General features: G+C 33.9%; 1 protein-coding gene across 5 annotated transcripts in view; it reads right to left on the bottom strand.

Moving 5' to 3' along the window:
* The window catches only part of Klp10A (kinesin-like protein 10A), a 592,557-nt gene that overhangs the window by 138,321 nt on the left and 432,367 nt on the right, over window positions 1–21,869 (bottom strand). For all 5 annotated transcript variants that reach the window (XM_089594987.1, XM_089594986.1, XM_089594990.1 and 2 more), the window contains exon 9: window positions 3,792–3,980. In XM_089594987.1, the coding sequence (XP_089451113.1) occupies window positions 3,792–3,980 (189 nt within the window). The remainder of the gene's footprint in view (window positions 1–3,791; window positions 3,981–21,869) is intronic.

Below are 21,869 nucleotides of genomic sequence, written 5' to 3'. Positions count from 1 at the left end.
GTAGACGATGAATAAATTAATACATGTAAAGATGACGTAGTCTGAGCTTACAGTATTATAAGTAACAGTAGATGATACAAAAAAAGTGCATACGAGTCTAGCTGGAATTTGAAAGAGTGTTCATATACCACATCAGATAGCATGTTGATGTCAAAATCACCTGCCATTGTAATATTGTTGTAAGCCAGTAGAAAACAAGATAAAGTAGTTCAAAAAAGTCATGAAAATGCACCACTGGGACGCCTAAAATAATTTATGTGCACTAATTGTGATTTTAGTACTTGAGAATTCTAAAGTATTGTCAAATACTGGGTTAGATGCAGCGAAAAATTTAGTGGGGTATTCTAAATTGAAATAGATACATACTCCATCACCTGCATTATCAGCCCTATCATTGCAAAAAATATTATAATTGTCTGAATAAATAGCAGTGCCGTCTACAAGTGAATCAAAGAAAGTTTTAGAGATGGCAAGTATATCATATTTTTTTAGGTAACAGTGAGCTTAAATCTCATTAAAGTGAGATCTCAAGCGATTTTGCATTTATATGCCCTGCGTGTAAGCCCCTATTGTTTTTGTTAATATCATTTTTGTTAGGTCCCTTGTGGACTGTCATGGATAACTTTACCTATCATCTTCACGCATTAGTATCAGTTTTGGTACGGGCCTGAAGGTATGTTTCACTGTAAATTAAGATTCAGTCAGCTTTAATAGTTTTGCAAATGCACACTGTTTTGTTTAAAAATTGTCAGAAATGCAAATTCAATTAATTTATGCAACTTCACGGCTTTTCTCCAAACTTGATACACCTTTGGAGGTAGAAGAGGTCTGAGGTAAATGGGGGGGTCTCCACCTGATCCAAAGATTTTAACTGACTTCTGTTTGGCTAACTTTCATGAATATTCCACGACATCATTATACTCTTATCACAACATTTTGTTGTAAGGGACGATAATTTGGAGCAATCAATCGCAGTGGAAGTATGTTTCACCGATTTCTTACTGGACTATTCAACACATAATGTACTTATCTGAAGTTATCGAGCGAAAAAAAGATAGTCGTCTATTTTTATATTTATTAGAATTGATCAGTTCCAGGAAATCAAATTCACGGATTTTTTGATACCGCTTGAAACGGTATTAACAGCCCTGATTGTGTTGTTAAGTAAATGATGTGAGTGAAACTCAAGCGGAACGATATTATAGCAAAAGAAAGTACGTATATTATATACGGTGCTGTGAAAAAAACAACTGTTATGCATAAATCTATGGTGGTAAGACTAAGCAAAAGTTGAGCAACAAATTCGCTTATTGATGCTAGTTATTGAAAACTTAGACACACGACAAACATAACACGATTCTCTTTCAATATCTCTATATTTTTAGTAAGGTACGCCTGCAAGATAGAGAAAAGTTAAGTTGAAAAATGAGAAATTAAATTAAATTAAGAAGCAAAAAGTAATGGATGTAAGATGTAGAGAGTATAATAATACATTAGTAGAATAAGAAATTTTTTTAACACTTAGAGAGTAGCAAGGTTAAAAGTAAAACAATTACCGCACCTTTAAAATATTGTTCTAGAGAAACACGCTCATGAGTAGGCACTCCTTATAAAATGTGTGAGCAGAGAGTGGTCTAGATGCTTTGAGATGTTGGCCAGCTAATCAGCTGTTAAGTATCAAAGATACACTTTGTAGAGATGCTATTCAAGATGAAGATTTAGTGCGTTTGTATCAGGAACAACAAAGTGAGGGTTCCAGAAGTATAAAAAAATGGCAAAAATGCAGGTAGAGTCAGAGTCATAGACCTAGTAGAAAAGTATCTATGTTTAATGCTCTAAGTATGCTAGAGCCAACAAGAGTCCAAGATACCAGTAATAATCATAGAAAAATCTCGGCAAGGTTCAACAAAGTAGTAGAGAGATGGCCGAGTTAAAATCAACCAGACAAAACAGTACATAAACACGTCTGCTCAGACTCAACTAATGATTCTCTCACTCTCTCTCTACCTCTCTTCCTCTGTGTGTTTGTGTGTATGTGAGCGTGTTTATGGAAGGTTACTTATGAATACTTCAGGTGCTTTGAGAATATATATATAATAATATTGTAAAGTAATACGGACAGTCCGCAAAAATACGATTTTGCCTACAAAATAACGCTTTAGATTTTTCGTTCTGATGATATCCACATGAGAAACTTTTGGTCAACACAATTATTTATATACATATATTTTTATTGTAGATAATTGACAAAATATACCTTCATTTTATATTTATGCATCGAAATTATTCGTTGAATTATACAACACTTCTATTTTAATGTTAACGCCATCGTAACACCGTTAGCTAATAGAGAAAGCCAGACAGTGAACACCTGATTCTAGTGTACTCATTAGCTTTTTTAAGCCTTATTACAGCTACGTAACAATTTGAAATTTCAGCACTCGAAAGTAACATCTCGAAAACGTAGCATCACCGTTTTTGTTCCTTGTAACAGTTATTACTAGATAAGATTTCTTAAATCAAAATAAATGTAACCAGTTTTTTTGTGAATCAACAAATGTATGAAGTTAAAGCTACCCGCTGAACGTAACCACTGCACTATGTAGCACGATACACAAAAAAACTTTTTTGATAATCAAATGGGAAGTCAATGTAGGGCTGATTTTCCATTGACAGTAATATATAAAAAATTAACGCAGTAACTGCCGTACTATAATGACACTAAACAATTATTTCTGACAAGTAAACATCTAAAAAATTGTGAAATAGTATAGTTTTTTTACGTAAATTAAACATATCTTTGACCTGCACCATGACTCAGAGGTCCATGCATATGTGCAGTGAATAGAAGACTGAGTGAGCGAACCTCACGCAATTACCTAGTAGTCTGGGTGCACCAGTGATCGTACAAGCCTTGTGTCTACGTTTAAGTACCAGATCCAACTTATGCACAATACCTGCTTGCGTTTTCCATAATAACAGAGACAGAGTTACTCAATAACCAGAGCGAAACAGTGAGTCTTTAAATGATCACCTATACAAGTATCAAATCGTTTTACGGGTTAACTCCTTATATACGATGTACCATTAAAAGTTTATTTGTAATTAAATAGTAAATTGTAAAACGAAAAACTTTTAAACAAAGTCGTAGTGAGAAAACTACATTGTATACAAGCATTTTTTGTTTGTAACAGAGCTGATATTAAGAGAAGTTTATAAGATGAACTTAAAAAATTTTTTGCTAATGAAAGATATAATTAATTTTGTAAGTAACATTATTTGTACAAAAACATTTTATAATTCAAAGAGAATTGATCTATAACTTTATCGAAAGCTAGCTCATTTATATTTTAAACACTTTTTTAGTTGTTAGGTACTCATTATAAAAGTTGCAAAAAATTGAAAATAAATTACTTGGAACAATTTTATAACCAAAAAAATTTTAAACCATCGCAATATTTTAGGATTTTGTGTATACCTCTTTTAATTCCAATTCCTTGACATATGTATGATACGACCTTGCTGTATTTTTTAAATGAATGTGTTTTCGACTGATTGTCATACTAATGTTGTATTTAAAATAATAATCACAATAATACGTTTTTTAGGCTCATAATTACAAATTCAAAAAGTGTCTTGAAAAGTTACTTAGGAATAGTTACGTAAAAAGTATTACAACAAATGTTTGCATTCAAAAAGTCAATATATATAAGAATAAAACATTTAAAATACGTACTACAAATTTATTATGACTTAACTATTGAAAAAGCATGAGTAAAATATTTACTTACATTTAGTGAAATTAGCTGTGCTAGGTCACTATCCGACAATCTACTGTTCGTAATATGTTTGCTGTTTTCTGGAGATGGAATTTTCATTTCTGTAAAATCAGAAGCCGCAAGTTCTTTGACTCTATCTGCGTACCTTAATGTGTTTAAAGAGTGTTCACAAGAACTCATTCCAGGACTTATCATAGCAATCTGCAAGACCGTACAAAAAAATTATGTAAAGAAAAAGTTTTCTGTTAGTTTGGTGTTTATGCCAACTTTTATGAAGCACCACATTGACATTTAAAGAATTATACACTCCTATTAATTATATTATAATGATTACAGTTAATGTTCCTATAACTGACTAGTATTAGCTCAGAAAACCTCAGTGCCTTTGAACTTTAAAATCAACTGCCATCCATTAGTTGGCGGCTCACGTATCATCGATTTTATTTATGTATCATGTTTAAATAATAAAAGGCTTTTTCGCATGTGTAATTGCCAAAAAACAACTCACGTTACTTGCTTAAGAAATTCATATGACTAAATGATTGTATTAAACAGTACCAATTTTTTAAATAAGGCAGGTTTTTTGGATCAAAATCAAGTGAAGTAAAGTAACACATATCCTAACACTTCTGTTCGCTTTTTTTTTTTTAAAAAAGAAAATACGTAAAAACTTTATAAAATTTTAGTTGCTGTAGAGCCGAGAGTAACACATATCGTGACACATGTATGTTTGCTTGTTTTTTGAAAGAAACAAAAACGTAAAATTCGTATTCAATTTCAGTTGCTGTAGAGTTGAATAACATGTTTATAATCTGAGGTTATCAGATTATTGGATTATTACGAGCAGATGTACATAATTGTGAATTTGTTTCAGCTAATAACAAAAACAATATATTTTAGAATGATACCCTTTTGATCGAAATGATAAATAGTTATTTTAAATGGAAGAAAAGGACACAAGCAAAAAGGCTTCAACGGTACCAGAAGGTCAAAATTGAGCTCCCCTAAATTTTTATTTGGAATAAACTATTTCGAAGTACATAACTAAAAACTATTTGAGTCAAATGTTTAGCTTCTTAGGTGATAAAAGGCATCTCTTAATCTTAAAAATGTAATGTTTCATTGCCTGGCCCTTTGTATAAAAAATCTGAAAAAATTTATTAACGTGTAATTTTTAGTTTTAGAAGACCTTGATTGTTATTTGTTGGGCAAACTTTTTAATAACAATTTATTGCGTATGTTTTTCCGTATTTTCGAATGGTGTTATTAGAATTAGTGGTTTTGAGCTGGAATATACTCACAACTAAAAAAAAAATTCTTTTAGCGCTATCCATGGTTTTCTGTCATATAATTACGAAAAAATCGCTTATTAAGTATTTCTAAGTATGTCTATTTTTTCGTTACATTTTCAAATTTTATTGTTTAAGCTATTATCTTTCACAGGAAAAATTTTACAATTAAAATAAACAAATTTTTTCATACTTTTATCATATTTTGGGAACATAATTTTAAAGAAGATTACTGAATACTTCTAAAGACATTCAATCATATTATTTACATTTCGGAATAAAAAAGATTTCAAGAATTCAGTATAATTTCTTTAGTAGCTGCAAAAGGCCTGATATCACCTTCTTAAATTGCAGGGCCACTACATGTTATGAAACTCTTCATGAACCATAAAAATATATTTATAAATGTGCATTATTACAAAATATAACTTGTCAATATGTAGATAGTCAAGAGCTGAAAAAAAGTATACTTTTCTGTACTTTCACTTTAAATCTACTTAAACTGTGAATCGTAATAGTAAAAATGTGCTTTTAAACAACAACAAGTGAAAATAGTTTATGTGAAATAATTAACCGTAATTATTTCTCATTATTATCCAGTAAAAACTGGACAATTGTGGACTTTGGTCTCACGCTTCCTGACGGGCCGCGTGACCAGCAGTATGTGTAACGATTCGGTTATTTACTTTCCTTAGTAAAATGTGTTTTTTGATACATATTTATTAAAACAATAAAAGATCAAATACCTTGTTTCATTCTCCTTGGTTACAAAATTTTAGTGAAGATATTTCTTTTTTCCTGTAGTATACTTCGTTGGTGTCAATCCGTCATCCGGTGGATTTTCTCTATTTATACCCTCTTCAGGCGAATTAGTTTAATAATTTTACTAACTTTTACTTTGTTCGACTTGTTTTGAGATGATTCATTTACTGTTTGGTTTGGATACAAATTAACCGTACAAAGTGATAAAGAAAATAAAAGAACAGTAAGTCACTCTTTAACAGAAATGTTAAGCAAGCTACTTGTATAATTTACTACTGCACTCGATGAATGGCAGCGGGCGCGAAGAAATCCACCTTGCGCGAAGCTTCAGTTAAAACTTCTTCGTCTTACATGCTATGGGGCCGGTAGTTAGTGACTTAATGTGTTTAGGCTTAGTGGCTCGCTTCAGTTGTCACTTGAAACTTTCGAGAGCCATGTAGTACACAGTCAGCTTTGTTAGGTACCGACTTTTGTTAAATATGACTCTTTTACAAGTTTTTAAATTTTATCGTTGAGGGAATAAAAATAATATAAAATAGAATAGAAAATAAAAAATTTGTTTACTTAGGCAAGCTGTCACTTAACAGTTATAATTGTAGAATTAATAATTAAGTATATTGTGCTAAAATAGAAGTATGTTGATTATGGTCTTTTTATTGATCATTTTTCCTGATTCAAAAGTCTACATGCCATTCCACATGAAATTTTCCCGAGGAACTCTCGTCAGGTTTTTACATTTTATGTAGTCCTTTATGATTATTTTTTCTAAAATGACACATAAACTAAATTGTTGAATAACAGTTTATGAGGATAAAATTACAGGACAACAATTTGTTTTACTAAATTCAATTAATCTAATTATGAGATAAAACATGGAAAGAAGATCCTGGGTCGGTTCCTAATTATACTAGGGTGCCACAGACAATGTTCAAGTGCTCAGCTTCTGGAGTTCCAGACTTAAAATTATAATTATATAGAAATGATTTTCCTCCTTAATTAAGCGTCGTGCACGTATATCAAAACGGTATGAGCGGCTCACTTATATAGATTAGAGGCCATACTCTAGAAACTGGGCCCGTGAACATCGTTTTCATCACCCTTGAACAACTGGGTACCTGCCCAAGTTATTTTTCCATGTGTAATTTTACGTATAAAATTCAGCAAAATTATGCCCAACTTCAATTTTCCCTTAAAAACTCCATGTAAAAATTAAGCGTGTGTAAAATAGGAGGAATGTACACGAGAAACTCTACGTAAAACATGAACTCTTGACAGGACTTTCTCGTGGAAATTCCATGCAAAATTTCACTTGGACTTTTTGAACAGGAAAAACAACTAACAAAAAGAATATTGTCTATACGTAGCTATTTAGTTAAAACTATTATAATCTTTTGTCACTTAAGAGAACGTTTTTATATTAATAATTTACTGTGTATACAGATTAGTAGTTAAAATGCTATGAACTACTTGATATTCAAGAATAATTTTTTAGTAAGCAGTCTCTCTAAGCTTAAAGAAGGCTGTATCAGCCTCTTTTCAGCTATAAGAGAAGTAATACTTAATTTCTTAAATCCTTTTTTTTTTTAATTTATACAATACTTTTTAATGTCTCAAGACCTATTTGAAGTTCTTCTTTAAAATGATGCATCTTATACATGGTATAATAAGCTCTATCTGAATAGTGGAAGTTAAACATTTTCAGAAAAACAAATTCAATTATACATAAATATGTATGCCATTGGTTTTGTCGTTCGAAGAGAGAAAAAAAAAAAAAAAGGAAAAATTAAAAAAATGCTCGAAAAATCAATTTTTTAAAATTTAAAGTATGTTCCAGCTCAATAAAACCATTTCTTCTGACACTACTATAAAAAATGAAGAAAAATACACAACAAATCATTAATCAGAAGTTGGTCATAAATTATCTACGTAACCAAAAAAATTAGTAAAAACTTTGAACGATTTTGCTAAGCTTAATTTTAATTTTGAAGAACTCGGAAAAAAAAAAAAATTCTTTTATACTGAAAAACAAACGTTTATACATTTTTCAGATTTTTTTATATTGTTACGTACGATATGCAGGGCACATCATGCCGACTCCCCCTGGTAATAGCGAGGCTACTTTAGCAAGAGGGTACTGACAGGAGGAGAACAAGATAACATAAGGCCCAGTGAGCCTTAAATCGCGGCACTCAAGCGTTATCAAATCAAGATATCGGGCGATAATCACGGGAGGATACAACGAGCCTGAACACACGCACGACTTTGCCTTATAAATGTGGTATTTTTAATAAAGGTCTTCAAGGTACTAAGTATTAGTCATTTTTACAACACACCTCCTTACCAAGTAACAGATATGTTGCTAAGTGTGGGGTCGGGTAAGAGTCAGAATTTTTTATACTTTACTTTACTCGTTTTGAAAATTTTCGAAAAGCACACATAGTGCAGTACCGCAGAAATACGATTAAAAATCAGAAGGCCAAGGATCCGATCAAAGACGACAGTTACGGTCATATTCTACGAGCAGTAACAACAGCCCAGAAGCTAACAGGACTAGTATACCAATAGCAGATCATCACAGTATTAAGGAAACAAACAGAAGCGCTGAATGGAAATGGTCTCTAAAGTTGTATTCCTACTGGTGAGCATATTAACTAGCACGTAAGTACATACGTAATAAAATTACTTTCATCACTTACTCCTGAGGCAAGTATGGAAGGCATTTATTAGGTGAAAATAAGGTTGTGGGAAATTTTTATTTGTATTCATTATTTCGCCCACTTCCCCTTTTTTAGTGTTTTTTCTATTATGATCCAAAAGAAAGATCACGCGAGTTACCGGACTTAAATACGCACTGGACTATAAAAATTTTTGCATAACGAACGTAAAACAGAGGAATTTTATTCGTAGGCTTTGTACAGACAAGGAAAACATCCAAAAATAAAAACTCACACCCATATCAGCTGAAGAATTCATAACTATTTTTGTTATTATCATTTTTCTTTTACGAAAACTAACAACAGGTATTCTCAAAAGAATATTTCCCACCATTTACCACCAAATAAGTATACAGCGCAAGAAATAAGTGTAAAGGTAAAGAATTCTGGAAAGAAGAAAAAGAAAAGATGCGTAGACTATGTCAGGAGGAAGAAAAGGACCATCGATCCATACTGAAGATGTGTGGAAAAACAAGGAAAGGAAAAGAGATAGACGAAATTCTAAGCCAAGATGTAAAAGAAAATAGAAGTTTTAAAAAGTGTGATTAGGCTAAGAAAACAAAATTTTTAAGTTAGGTGATTAAAGCTTCAAGTGCGAATACCAGTAGTGATTATGATAAGTTATGGAGTAAACTGAAAGAAGACACCAACAATAGAAGAAGAAGCAAAAAAGGAAGAAAGAAGAGAAAAGAAAGTAAAAAGTGATATAAAGCGAAAAGTAAAAAAAAGTGATGATAAAAGATGACTGTAACAGACAATATTAATAGTGGTATTGAATAAAGTCTTGTTCTTATGAAAAAAAAAAAAAAAATTTTTAAATATATTTTCAGTTTTTTTTATGATAATCTATAAATTTTGATCGTTTAATTTAGTTTAATTTTGTTTATAATTATAATTTAGTGAAATTTTATTTTATTTTAATTATAGAAAGATGAAAAAGAAAAGATGAACATTTAATAGTATTAATAATGTAGAATATGCAAAGTTGTAAGAACTGAAACGGAAGCCCCCCAAACCCGAAAGGGTGGGAGTAAAAAATAAATGATGAAAATATAATAAGAAAGTATACAGCGCCAAATTGAAAAAACCAAGTGAAAGATAAACGTCGCTCTTTTACTTTCTTGTCTCACCTCTTACTATTCTTTACACACGACTATCAGGAAGCCGCGATATAGGTAAATAAACGTCACTTAGCTACGAGGATAAGTTTCATCATAATCAAATACAAAGATACAATTTACGACACTCACACACATGTATTTATATATATATATATATATATATATATATATATATATATATATATATATACACCTAACAAATCGTAGAAGGTAAAAAAAAATTCATTTCGGCGACATAACTAACAAGTTGCATAGCAATAACGGAGGCCTGGGTGATAATAAGATAACCGACATGTGCAGGCCAGGGCCTAGTAAAAAAAAGTAAAAGAAAAATGTAACGGAACAGATGTTGAAATAAGAGCTAGAACCAAAAGGGTGTAAGAAACTTGAAGCCCAGGCCGAAAAAAAACAGGTGATAGTGATGGGCTTATTTTCAAAGATAAGAGTAAAGCTTAAGAAAGCAGAGGAGGTGGATGCCCCTCACAAGATGGTCAAAGAGACCATCCAAAATTTGTCACCGACAAGTAGAGATCACAGGGATATAATCTGTGACATAGACGTAAACATAAGAACTAGAAGCACGGCAGCAGGTCTCCTTTCTGGCAAAGAGGTCAGCAAACAAAATGTGAGAAGAGCTTAAGAGATACACGGAGTTCAAACAGTCAAAACAAACATGCTAAAGACACAATGGGGCATGCTAGAGAAAACAGAAAAACCAAAGAAATCCTGGGACAAGAGACTTACGTGATTGACACTACGTCGATTATACCACACACTGCTTACGTTGACAGTGATTAAAAGTCTTTCTTGTAGTTTATCTCATACTTTCTTTTCATCTTAAGAAAATTATATTATTGTTTACTAATATTTTATATTAACTTTGTTGAAACACAAACTCAAATTTTTTAATGATTTTTTGACAATCCCTTACCAACTAAGTAGCATACTTGATAAAAATCCTCTTTCGCAGTTTCATACGTTTTCCATGAGGATGCGTATTTACACGTTACAATCCTAAAATCAACGAATATACTTTTTTCTGTGTGCTAGCCATTGGGTAAAAAGCAACAACAACAGAGCCTATGGTGAAAGGAAATTCCAGACTTGATGGATTTTTGAGGGCTCAATAAACTATTATTCGTACATTGAGTTTTTCAACCACTTTAAGTTGTCAGACTCAAGAATAAGGATAAGTGTCACAGTACGATTGATGATAAAGTATAATCTCAAATACGTTTAGTTTGATTAATAGTGTGAAGTAATTGCTCTGATAAATTATTTTTGTTTTTACAAAACTACTTTAAGATAAAACACACTCACACAGTGCGTCACATGTAAGATGATACGGAAGTGAGAACTTCAAAAATAATTGAAATTTGTATAAATTAACGGAGAGAGTGTTAATAAAAAACTGAGGGGTTAGAAGTTATGAATATTCATTAACATGTTATTAATATGTATTCCAGAACGTGAACAGTACTTATGCTGTGGCCGTAAAAGTCTAGTATTGTGCTAAGTGCACTGACAAAATACAAATAATTATTAAAGTAATGACGTGATATAAATAATAATCATTAAAAATAAAGATGCTCTTTGAAATTCCACTCACACGTGCAAATCTAAAAACTGTTATTTCTGGTATATCTATCTATCTATCTTCTCGTCATTGATTGTATATTTTTAAAATAATTATTGAGGTTACTTTTAGGAAAAATTCACTAATGCTTTGAACGGCTAATATTATTGTTATGCTTTATTGACCATGTTTAACACTTTTATACATATTTATCGTTTTCTACATGTAACATTAATTTAGCTTGTAACTGTTTGCCTTAATACTTAATTTAACTGTTACTTAATCGTATCTTAGTGTGTACGTATTAATACAAAATTATGTAAAAGTTTAATTATATGAATTTGTTTAGCCATTTTCAGCTTAAATTTCGCATTAATTACTTTTATAAAGTTATTTTGTTTTTTTGTATCAAAAAGCATTTCGTTTGCTTTTCATTTCTGGTCAGCATAGGCCAGTTACAAGAGCGTGAGTCATGTTCGGTTGTAGTATAATAGCAATGAGTAGACTCACAGGTGATTTACGTTTTTTTAAATGCACGTTGGTCTATACTTTGAATGTGTGGTCCATACTTTTATGTTAGTTTGCAAAAAGAGCTAAATTTTTTGTTTTTAAAATCAACCTTTATGTACTAATTTTTTTTTTTTCATCCGTAAAAATAAATAATAATTTATAATTAAGTTCTTATTATGAGTATCTTTAACTGTACACAAGCTTTTTTGTTTATGTCAAAAAAAATGACGTCACAATTGAGTTGTTAGTTTATATATTTATTTGCCCACCCAAAGTGTAGAAAAAGAACCAGAAATTCCGACGGTATTTCGCCAAAAATACAAAAAAATCTAATGCTATAAATTCAAAATTACGGCTAGCATACAGAAAATAATATATTCGTTGATTTAATGATTGTAACGTGTTAATACGCATCCTCATGGAAAACGTATAAAGCTGCGAAAGAGGATTTTTATCAAGTATGCTACTTAGTTGCTAAGGGATTATCAAAAAATCTGCCCTAATTTTTAATTGAAAGGAAACTTAACTTTGTACTCTCATGAAAGACCGGATGAATGACCAGATGAATGACCAGATAAACTGTCAATATTTAGTAACTATTTTTTTGAAAATCTCCACTGGTGATAAATTTGAAAAATTCATGTGCAGTCCTGATATGCTCAAATATAGCGCAGGGACCAGACGCGTAGGACTACGACCTGGGGCGAGGAAGAGCGAAAATGCCCGAAAACAAGCAGCGATCTTGGTTGCATGGCAAAGGGAAAGGGAAACCAGGCAAGAGCTAAAGAGCGAACACGGTAGAGGCATTCGGAGGAAAAATTTCTTGAACCAGATCCCATAAATTAGGATGGCTGAGTGCCGTCCATGAGCCTTAGGCTCTTTTTTCAAGGTTCAAAACACCCTGCCCCATTCTCCAAAGAGAATAAGACATGCAATAGCATACATTTTTTCGGCAGAATTCTATATTTTAACTTTTTCTTCCAAACATCTTCAAAGGGCTCCTTGCTCTGTACGGCATTAAACGCCCAAGCCACTTTTTGATACATAAGTAAATAAGAAAATTCACAAAACGAAATGATATACTTAAGAAGTAATGAGATCAACGATAAATAGTAAAAATTTTCAATATCATCCGGATCTATATTACAGTTATTGCAATGCTTCAAAAAGGTGAGTATTGTATTTTATTACAGAGAAAGGCATCTCAATATTTTGCAAATCATTAAATCTGTGCAACTGTTAGGGCCGGCTTTATACTGTTTTTAACGGGTGATATACATTGCGTAAAATCTTGTTTACTTACTGAAAAAGGCTGGAGTATTCTCGGCATAGCAGTGGCAGCCACTAGGCCGCTCAGGAACAGCTAAAAACCGTGCTCCATTCACTGAAAAGTTATAGGTACCCTTGTATGGGATAGTAAGGGCAGCAACGAACCAAGTTAAAAGAATACTTAGTCACGAGCACCTCACAGTTTTCTTGCTCTGTGATTCACCTACGCGCTCTGTGTGAATCTTAGATTATATAGTGCAAGCTTATATTTCGCACCAAGGCACAGAGGGGCAACATTAACTTTTTATGTTTTAAAATATGCCTCCAGCGCGAATCTTTTTGGATTTTCGATTATTATTTTTTTTTTACATTATAAGCAAGCCTTAAGCTTTAGTGTACTACTGCAACTTTTATGACATTATGTAACCTTACCTAAAAAAAAGAGAAAAAATTTTTAATGTTTACTATGCTAGAAATATTGTTTTACAAAAAAAATAATTTACTTCAAGTTTAAAAAAATAATGTAATAACCTAAAAACAATGTATGTGGTAAATGTTAAGGTTAAAAGTACAAAAAAAAAAAAAAACATTTAATGACTTATTGCACGCTTAAGTATATTGTTTGAAGTGAAAATTTTTTTTATAATATTCAAAGTGTAAAAAACCAACATAATTCTAATTTTTTTATTTTTAAAGTTAGGAATACATTGTAATACTCAAGTGGCTATGATGTTGTTTGAAAATACGCACCATTGATTATGTTCTCTTTTAATAAAGTTCCACAACTACTTCTATAACATAAAAGTAAAGTTTTTTTAGTTTAGGTTACGTGATGTCATAAAAGTTGCATAAGTACACTAAAGCTTAGGGCTTGCGCAATAATTAAAAGAAAAAAAAAATCAATTAAGATTTGCGCTGTCGGCAGACTTTTAAATATAAAGTGTCACTACTGTCTCACTGTACGACGTAACATTTTATACACAAAATTGGCGGGGTTATAAGTATTTATGTAATTGAAAAAGTCGATCGTTGTTATTAAAGCAGGTTAAAATTTAAAGAAAACTTGTGAAGGCAAATAAATTTTTAGAATAACAATTAAATTGTGACGTAATTTTTTGAACGAAACAAAAAAGTTTTGATGGTTAACATTGCAAAAAGTCAATTTTTAAATAATTCGAAGGACCTAAATTCACAGGAAATTTTATTACGAACAGTTTTGCTTTTACACTAATTGAAGGGAGATCAATTGGAAATAAGTTAGAAATCAAAAATTAAAAAAAATTCGATGAATTCGATGAAATTTTTACAATTTGCTTAATACTAATTAAAGCCAACACCTTGGTCTGACAAACAATTTTTCTTCGTAATTAGACTACATTTGTAAGTGATTTAAACGAATTTTTGAGCAAGTGGCTAAGATTTTCTTATTATATACTTTAACTGGCGAGCTAAAACTAGAAGTAACTGTGAATGATAATTTGTATAGCTTTAACAGTTCTGATATTATGTTGTTAAAGTTAAAAAATTATTACTTAGAAATCATTCGTGCAGCGTAACAAGATACTATTGATGTATAATGCATTGCAAGATATGCAATAAAAACCTCTTCTTAAGTTTACGTTCAACACCTAATAATTAATAGTTTTAGTTTGTGATTTTTATAAAATTTACTTTTTTTTTGCACTTCATTCAATATTTACAACTTTATAATTTTTTCTTTTGAGATTTCCAAAGCCTGGTAGTTTTTTTTTCTTGCGACATTTTTTTTACCTTCATTAGCATAAGGATAACCTTGTTAAATTTAAAACAGAGAAAAATACCTCAAGCAATGTACACACTGTACTTGTCTGTCATTTAGTAACGCCTCACCAAATTTGTTTTGCTACCATTGGTCCTTAATACATAAAAATAATATTATAAGTATTCGTAAATAACCCACGCAATGTACGTAGTACATGTACGTATTTATTATTTACTAATGTCTCACTTAATTTGTCTGTCATTGAGAATGAACGTTTTTATTAGTATTTCGTGTGTGAAGAAAATGTAAAGGGTACTTGGATTCTGTGAAAAAACAAGAACAAAACAAGCATTAATGTCTAAAAGTACTTAAAAAATACGTATAAACTAACCTACTTCAGAGTGTCAAACTTATGAAGAACTATCTGGACCATCCAGGCCGACTGGAATCATCTTGTTTTGAAGTGCGTTCAGGTATAAAAAATTCTAGACAAATTTTTGCTTAATCGATAACCAATTTGTTTATTTGTTCTAGATAGACACTTGTGTATTAGATTTGTTAACGCTCCTGAACCAATGAATAGGAACATGTATGGCATCGTAATAATTAATTTATTTTTAATTAATCCCTAAAAATTTTATTTTTTGTTAAAATTCCCTTGCACCTTATTTTGGCATCTAGGGACAGAGCTGTATTTAATTTAGGGTGATCAGAAAGTACTGAATGCATTATTTTGATTTCAACGCCGTTCGCAGAATCAACTTTAATGTTGACTACAACACTAGTTTTAGTTACAAGCATTTAAATATAAGGGTAGTTACCTCCTTTCGAACGATATTTGCTATATAGAGCGGGCAGTCATAAATGGCGGCTTTGCTATGTAGTTAAAAGGCGAGGTTGGTAAGCAGAGCAGCTACTAATAGCCTTTTCTTAAGGCAGATGGTACGCGCTTATGTTGTTGCTAGCTGATGCAGCAGTGCTAGCTATTTGATTCAACATTATAGCAGTGTTATTAAAGTGATGCCGATAAAAATCTTACAAACTAACACTTAATCTACTACTAGCTATCGACGTCGATATTCTGTACAGCATATTGTCTATCACTATCGGTAGCAGTGGTATGTTAACTTATGCATGCTATTTAAATTTTTTGAGCTTGCTGCGCACCAGTGCATCAGAACTTAGAGCGATCGGTGTCCTAAAAATCAATGTCATTGTCTCTGTCAAACCTACATGAAAGAGTACGCCTTCCATGCGTACGCGCGACACAAACACAATACTGAGGTCGGCATAGGTGACTTGTAATTTTGAGATCTTATAACTCAAGTTCTATAGCTTTTACGTTCTTAGTTCCATTTCTTCATCTCTGTAGTTAACTCCGTCAACGTGTATGAATATTACTACGTCATCCGTCCCGGGTGGGGTTTTCGCTAGTTTCTCCATACCGGGCGCTTCCCCGGGTGGCGGATAGGGGCATCCTCTTGAAATAAGAGGTGACGATGGGCAGCTGGGGTGGCTCTCTATGGTGGTTGTCGGGGGCGTGGATCGGGGGGCGTGTGTGGCGCTGGCGTGTGTATCTGCGGCGATGTGGACGGGGGACTAGTGCCCCATGCCTCTATCGGTGTGGATGTATGGGCCGGCTCTACTTGTGCTCCGTGTTCTTCGCTTTTTGCTGCTTCCGTGGGTGGCACTCCATTGCTTGATGCGGGCCAACAAAAACTAGCACCCGTCGTGTATAGAAGTAAGCGGCGGTTAAAACATTCTTCTCAGATACATGCATCACACACTCTTACTAAACAAACACAGGGACACTTACGGATTGTTCTGGGTTGCGTGTGGCGGGTCCTTTTCCGGGCTTGCGTTGGGGGCCCGGCCACGGGTGAAGCCGGATGATGAGGCCCGGGTAAGTCTGGGTAACCACATCTGATATGGCTGTACGCCTCATGAACAAAAAAGACGTGGTGGGCCGACTAATCTAGGCTTACTACCACTGAGGAGGCTATATGGCGGCACCTTAGTGCCTTACGCCAGCCCGTTTTGTTGGGTTGTCTGCGTGGTCTCGGGACTGTACGCCTGCCGCTCGTCTCCCTGGGATGACCGTTGTGTACCAACAAATACATACATTACACACGAACACCCTTCTTACACTTGTTACTCAACGCCAGGGCAGTCTCCGCGGGTGGGACTGAGGGAGAGTGGCGACTCCCGGCCGGCCCGAGCAAGTAGCATCTCTCTCTGGTAACAGAGAGGGCTGCTGCCCTGGTTTTAACCCTTTCCAAATGCTTATTTCTAGGAAAAAAAGGGTAGTGCTGGCCTTCGCGGGTCAGTACGAAACTAAAAAGATGCCAAAATGAAGAACGTCAATGTAAAACAGGTACCCCAGGCGGTAACCTCTCTGAGGGAATCCGCCGTCAGTTCCGATCCGGTGAAAGCCCGGGTGACTGACGCAGGCCCCACGGATTCTGGGGGGGGGGCCACAAAGACATGTCTCATGGCCAACAGGGACTGCTAAATGTTCCATGGCCTTTTCTAACGGACAAAGGACGAAGAGAAAGCCTGTCGAGTATAGGCACTAACGACACCGAGGACAGCAACGTGTCAGTATTCAGCAACCAGACAAGGGAGGAGCTTGCCTCTTTTGAAGAAGATGGTGCTAAGCTTAGAGTTAAGCGACAGCAATGGGCTGATAGAGTTCAATCAGCAACGAAAGATATAACAGAGACGCTACAATTAATTAACGATAAGTACGGCAACACAGCGAACGCTGTTAAGAACGGGCTAAAAGCCGCGCTAGAACACCTCCAAGAGGCAGAGGTGCTAAGAAAAGGCTTTCTCTATGAAGAAGAAACGTACGTTAACGCTTGGAAGTCGTCATTTGAATCGCTGCAGTGGAGGGAAAAAAGGCGAGATAATTTTCGACGGCATGTTCAGAAAAAGACCTTGAACACTGCCCTAAAACAAATAGAACGTAGTAAAAGAAACAGGAGCCCATCGGACAGCCCTGAGAAACGCCAGCATATTATGTCTTTAAAAAAAAAGAAAACAGTTAGTAGCAAACAAGAAGAAATTCCCCTGAATGACAAAACAAACCAGAAGAAAAAAGTAGACGCCACAAAAACAGTAGTAGTGAAGATGGCTGGAGGACAAACCTTTGCAACGGTGCTGAAGACGATGAAGGCGAATTTTGACCCCGATAAGACTGACGTGTCAATCCAAAGTGTTGTCACTACAAAAAAAGGAGACATACTTATTAAGGCCAAAGGTGTAGAGAATGCTACTGCATTCTCACAGCAAATTGAAAAGTCGGTAGCCGGACAAGGTACTGTCAAAATAAGCAGCAGAAAAGTGACTTTAGAGGTCCGAGACCTGGATGCCATTGTTGAGGAAGACGAGGTCAAAAAGGCTTTCGCTAAGACTTTTGGACTTAAGAGCCAGGAGCCAGAAGTTACTCTCTTAAAGCCAAATGCCAGAGGACAGAGGCTGGCTTTAATCAAGGTGGACGAAACAACTGCCAGACAAGTAGAAGAGGAAGGCAGGTTACGAGTTGGCTTCGTAAGCTGCCAAATACGAAGAAGAATTGAAGTAATAAGATGTTACAAATGCCTGGGATATGGACACGTCTCGGGCAACTGTGAGAACGAAAACAGATCCAAGCTGTGCTTTCGGTGTGGAAGCTCAAACCACCGGAAGAAAGAGTGTACAGGCCCAGCACGGTGCTTCCTTTGCCCAACAACGGACAACAAGCACGAAGCAGGCAGCGGAAGCTGCCCTTTATTCAGAAGAGCCCTGAAAGAGGCCAGGGATAAGGCCCAAGCAGGATCAAAATAAGGCAGAAAGGCCTTAAGTTGAAAGACAGGCTTATGTGGACCCACGCTGCACTGGGTACTTCTTACCTATCAGCAAGGGAAAGCATTAAGCTAATAGTGGTGCTGGCTGAGTAGGCGGCCTACTATGAAGCGCTAGACAAGGTGCTGGTCCTCAGGGACCCCGAGTCCTTTTCAGGACTCGAGAGCATCAGCACCTCTAGCAAATGGTGGCGAGTTAGCTCGTTAATGCTGTGAGACGCGATGGTCTCCCTGGTGGCTCCACCCCGAAGTAATGCTAACGCGGTTCCGGGGTGGATCAAAAGCCACGCGGCATGGGGGGGGTTTTAGTGGGTATGGGTGGTCTAATAAAAAAAATCCACCGAGTCCCACACTACCGCTGTCCCTGCGGTGTGCCTCAATGCATTTCCCCTCCCTCCACAAAAAAAAAAAAAAAAAAAAAAAAAAAAAAAAAAAAAAACTACGTCATCCGTAATTCCCGTGATGGTAATTTGTAGTCCTTTGAGATTGTGGTTTGATACTCGCATCAAACACGAAACATATTTCGATGAAGAAATTTTCTTTTAAATTGGAAAAAAAAGGTTTCACATGAGAACGAGATACACTAGGACTTAACCAACATTGTTGTCAGTTTACTACATGATTTTTAAAAAACGCTATTAAAGAATAGTAAAGTTGCAACGTCCAGCATAGGTCACATTGTTTCTAATGCTGAGCGTGATAAAACCACAATAATAGTAGTATAATCACGACGAAGTAGGGATACAAGTTATTTTTGCATTATTACAAAGTTTTTTTACTGTGCGCAGAAAAACATACACGATAAGATTTATATAACAGATGAACAATAAAATACAGTTTCTTCGATCATCACAGTTAAGCAGTGTTTAGCACGGTTATGTTAGTACTTGGATGATGACCGTTGAAATCTCACCGTTCACCTTTGCTTTTTATTTTTAAGATCGTTTATCTGTTAATAGGTACGCTTGTGCCAATCCATAGTTATGCTCTGTGCATTTAAAGAATAATTTTTCTGTGATAAGGGATAGCGGGATGGACAAATATTATAAAGTACAGGTCGATACAATTTATAATTTTTTAGTAATATCTTATTAACATTTATGTAAGTACTACCCTTATCACAAATTACGGTTTAAAAATGTTATTAGAATTCCTGAAGTCGAAAAAACGATTTTTAAATGTTGTAAAAACGTTTTGAGAAGTTCTGTGCTGTTTGAGTAACAAATCTCGATCATTCCCCTTAAGTTTGAGTAGATTTTCGCTTATGATAAGTAAATATACAGTCACTTGTATACGAAAGAAAATTTACTAAAACAGCTAGATAATCATACCCATAGTGAGAGAAACTTAATGTTTTTCTGGCCTTTTAAGTGAAATTTCATGGTACTCGAATAAATTTTTTTTTGACATAAGTGAGTTTTTTCTCGTTTATAAGTGACCGAGTCTCACTTTTTCTGATAAAAATTAACTTTGATAAATTCAGAAAGGAACAGGGCTATTTGCAGCGATCAGTTCCTAATTTCATACGGCCTAACCAGCTTAATCATCCTCAAACAACATAAGTACTAACTCATAATTTTGTTATAAGAATTCTACTTTTTTTTACTTTCGAATTTTCAAAAATCGTCATATGAATTTTGGTTTTCGTAATCATGACTACTGCTTTACTGTTTGTTTGCAATAATTTGATAGTCGAAACTAGCCAGCAAAAAAAGTCGTGTACGATTTTTTAGTTTTTGCAAAAAAATGTTATTTTTAATGCAGTGGCTGTCAAAAGTTCCGGGTACTTTTAAAATGTGGTCGAGTTGCAAGACATTCAATGAATTTAAAGTGCAAATATGGTGAAGCGTAATCAACAATACTACGCGCTGAAAATTTTGACACCAAGCGGAGAGTCATGTTGCCTATTAATTTTTACGTCTGTGCTGTCACACGTTTGCATAAGCAAAAGAAACTTTATTTTGATTTCTTATTTACAACTTTAGCATTGTTGATCTAAGATCAATTCTACTACTTTAGTTTTAGTAGTAGATATTGTATTGCGCATTTTTAATTTCCTTATCTCTAAACTGCTAACTAATAAGCGTGTGTGCATAGTGTACTTTTATGTGACTTTGTGCAATGCTTACTGCTTCACTTCCTACGCGTAAGATACAAATACGGAATTCATTGCTTTTATGAGTGCGATTATAATGCGTACGTGCACGGTACGGGTTGTACTTCAATATTTCTACTATTTGCCGTTTTAATATTATCAAATAAAAGGTAATTATAATTTATTATTTACATTAAAAATGACATGCGATACTTGCGGAAGCTCCTCTTATTGCTGAATGGCAGTTTTATTTACCCAGACCATACTGCACAAGGTAAATAATTAAGTTTTAATGTTTTAGAAACAATAATTTGTCGTCTTAATAGTAAATACTGTTTTAAATAAAATTTAATGATTTTATTTTAAATACAGACTCTGCATACCTACAAAATCTGAGGACAGACACTGTGCAAGTACAGCATCAGTCCATGCAAAGTAAAAAACTTACATATTTGAATATATTCTCATTTTATATTCTTCCATAAGTTATGTTTTTATTCAGCTGATGCTGCTGCTAATCAAGAAACTGAAGAAGCTACAAATAATTTTAATTATAGATATTTTCACTGTTAATCTTAAAGAAGTTCGAGAATATTATTCAAAGGGGCGAGGAAAGGGGAGTTCCCCCTGCCCGCGCAGCTTGGCCCCCTTTATTGCGCACCCAACAAACTCTATATTTTACATGCATTTGATGTTGGCATTATTTCAAATGCTCTATAAGATGTCTCGAAATTTTTCTTACTTAAAACTAAGGTCCTGTAAGAGCCTATGTTAATCACATAATTTTCATTACTAAAATTCTTTTAAAAATGACCCATAACAAATATTTAAAAAATTCATATAAGTTCTACGTAGTCTAGACTATTTGAAAAACTTAATATTATTGTTATCTCTGCTTTTTATTATTATATTTTTTAAGTGATTTCTGCTTTTTATTATTATATTATCTTTTTATTATTATACTATTATATACAATAACCCGAATCTCCTTAAATAACTTTGTAACATGACTTAGTAAATTACATATACGTATAGTTACTTATTTTGTATTACAGATTCTGTTAAGTCTGTAGAGGAAAATACTTCAACAAAGGATCACTTTCCCTTGCAGTCAAATATTTTCAGATTCTAGGGACATTTGGATGTGGTAAATAATTGTAATTATGAA

The sequence above is a fragment of the Copidosoma floridanum genome, unplaced genomic scaffold (assembly GCF_036245765.1).
Source record: "Copidosoma floridanum isolate Cflo_tuat_1 unplaced genomic scaffold, Cflo_Japanese_pri ptg000022l, whole genome shotgun sequence".
Taxonomy (NCBI): Eukaryota; Metazoa; Arthropoda; class Insecta; order Hymenoptera; family Encyrtidae; genus Copidosoma; species Copidosoma floridanum.
This window is presented reverse-complemented; position numbering and strand designations above follow the sequence as displayed.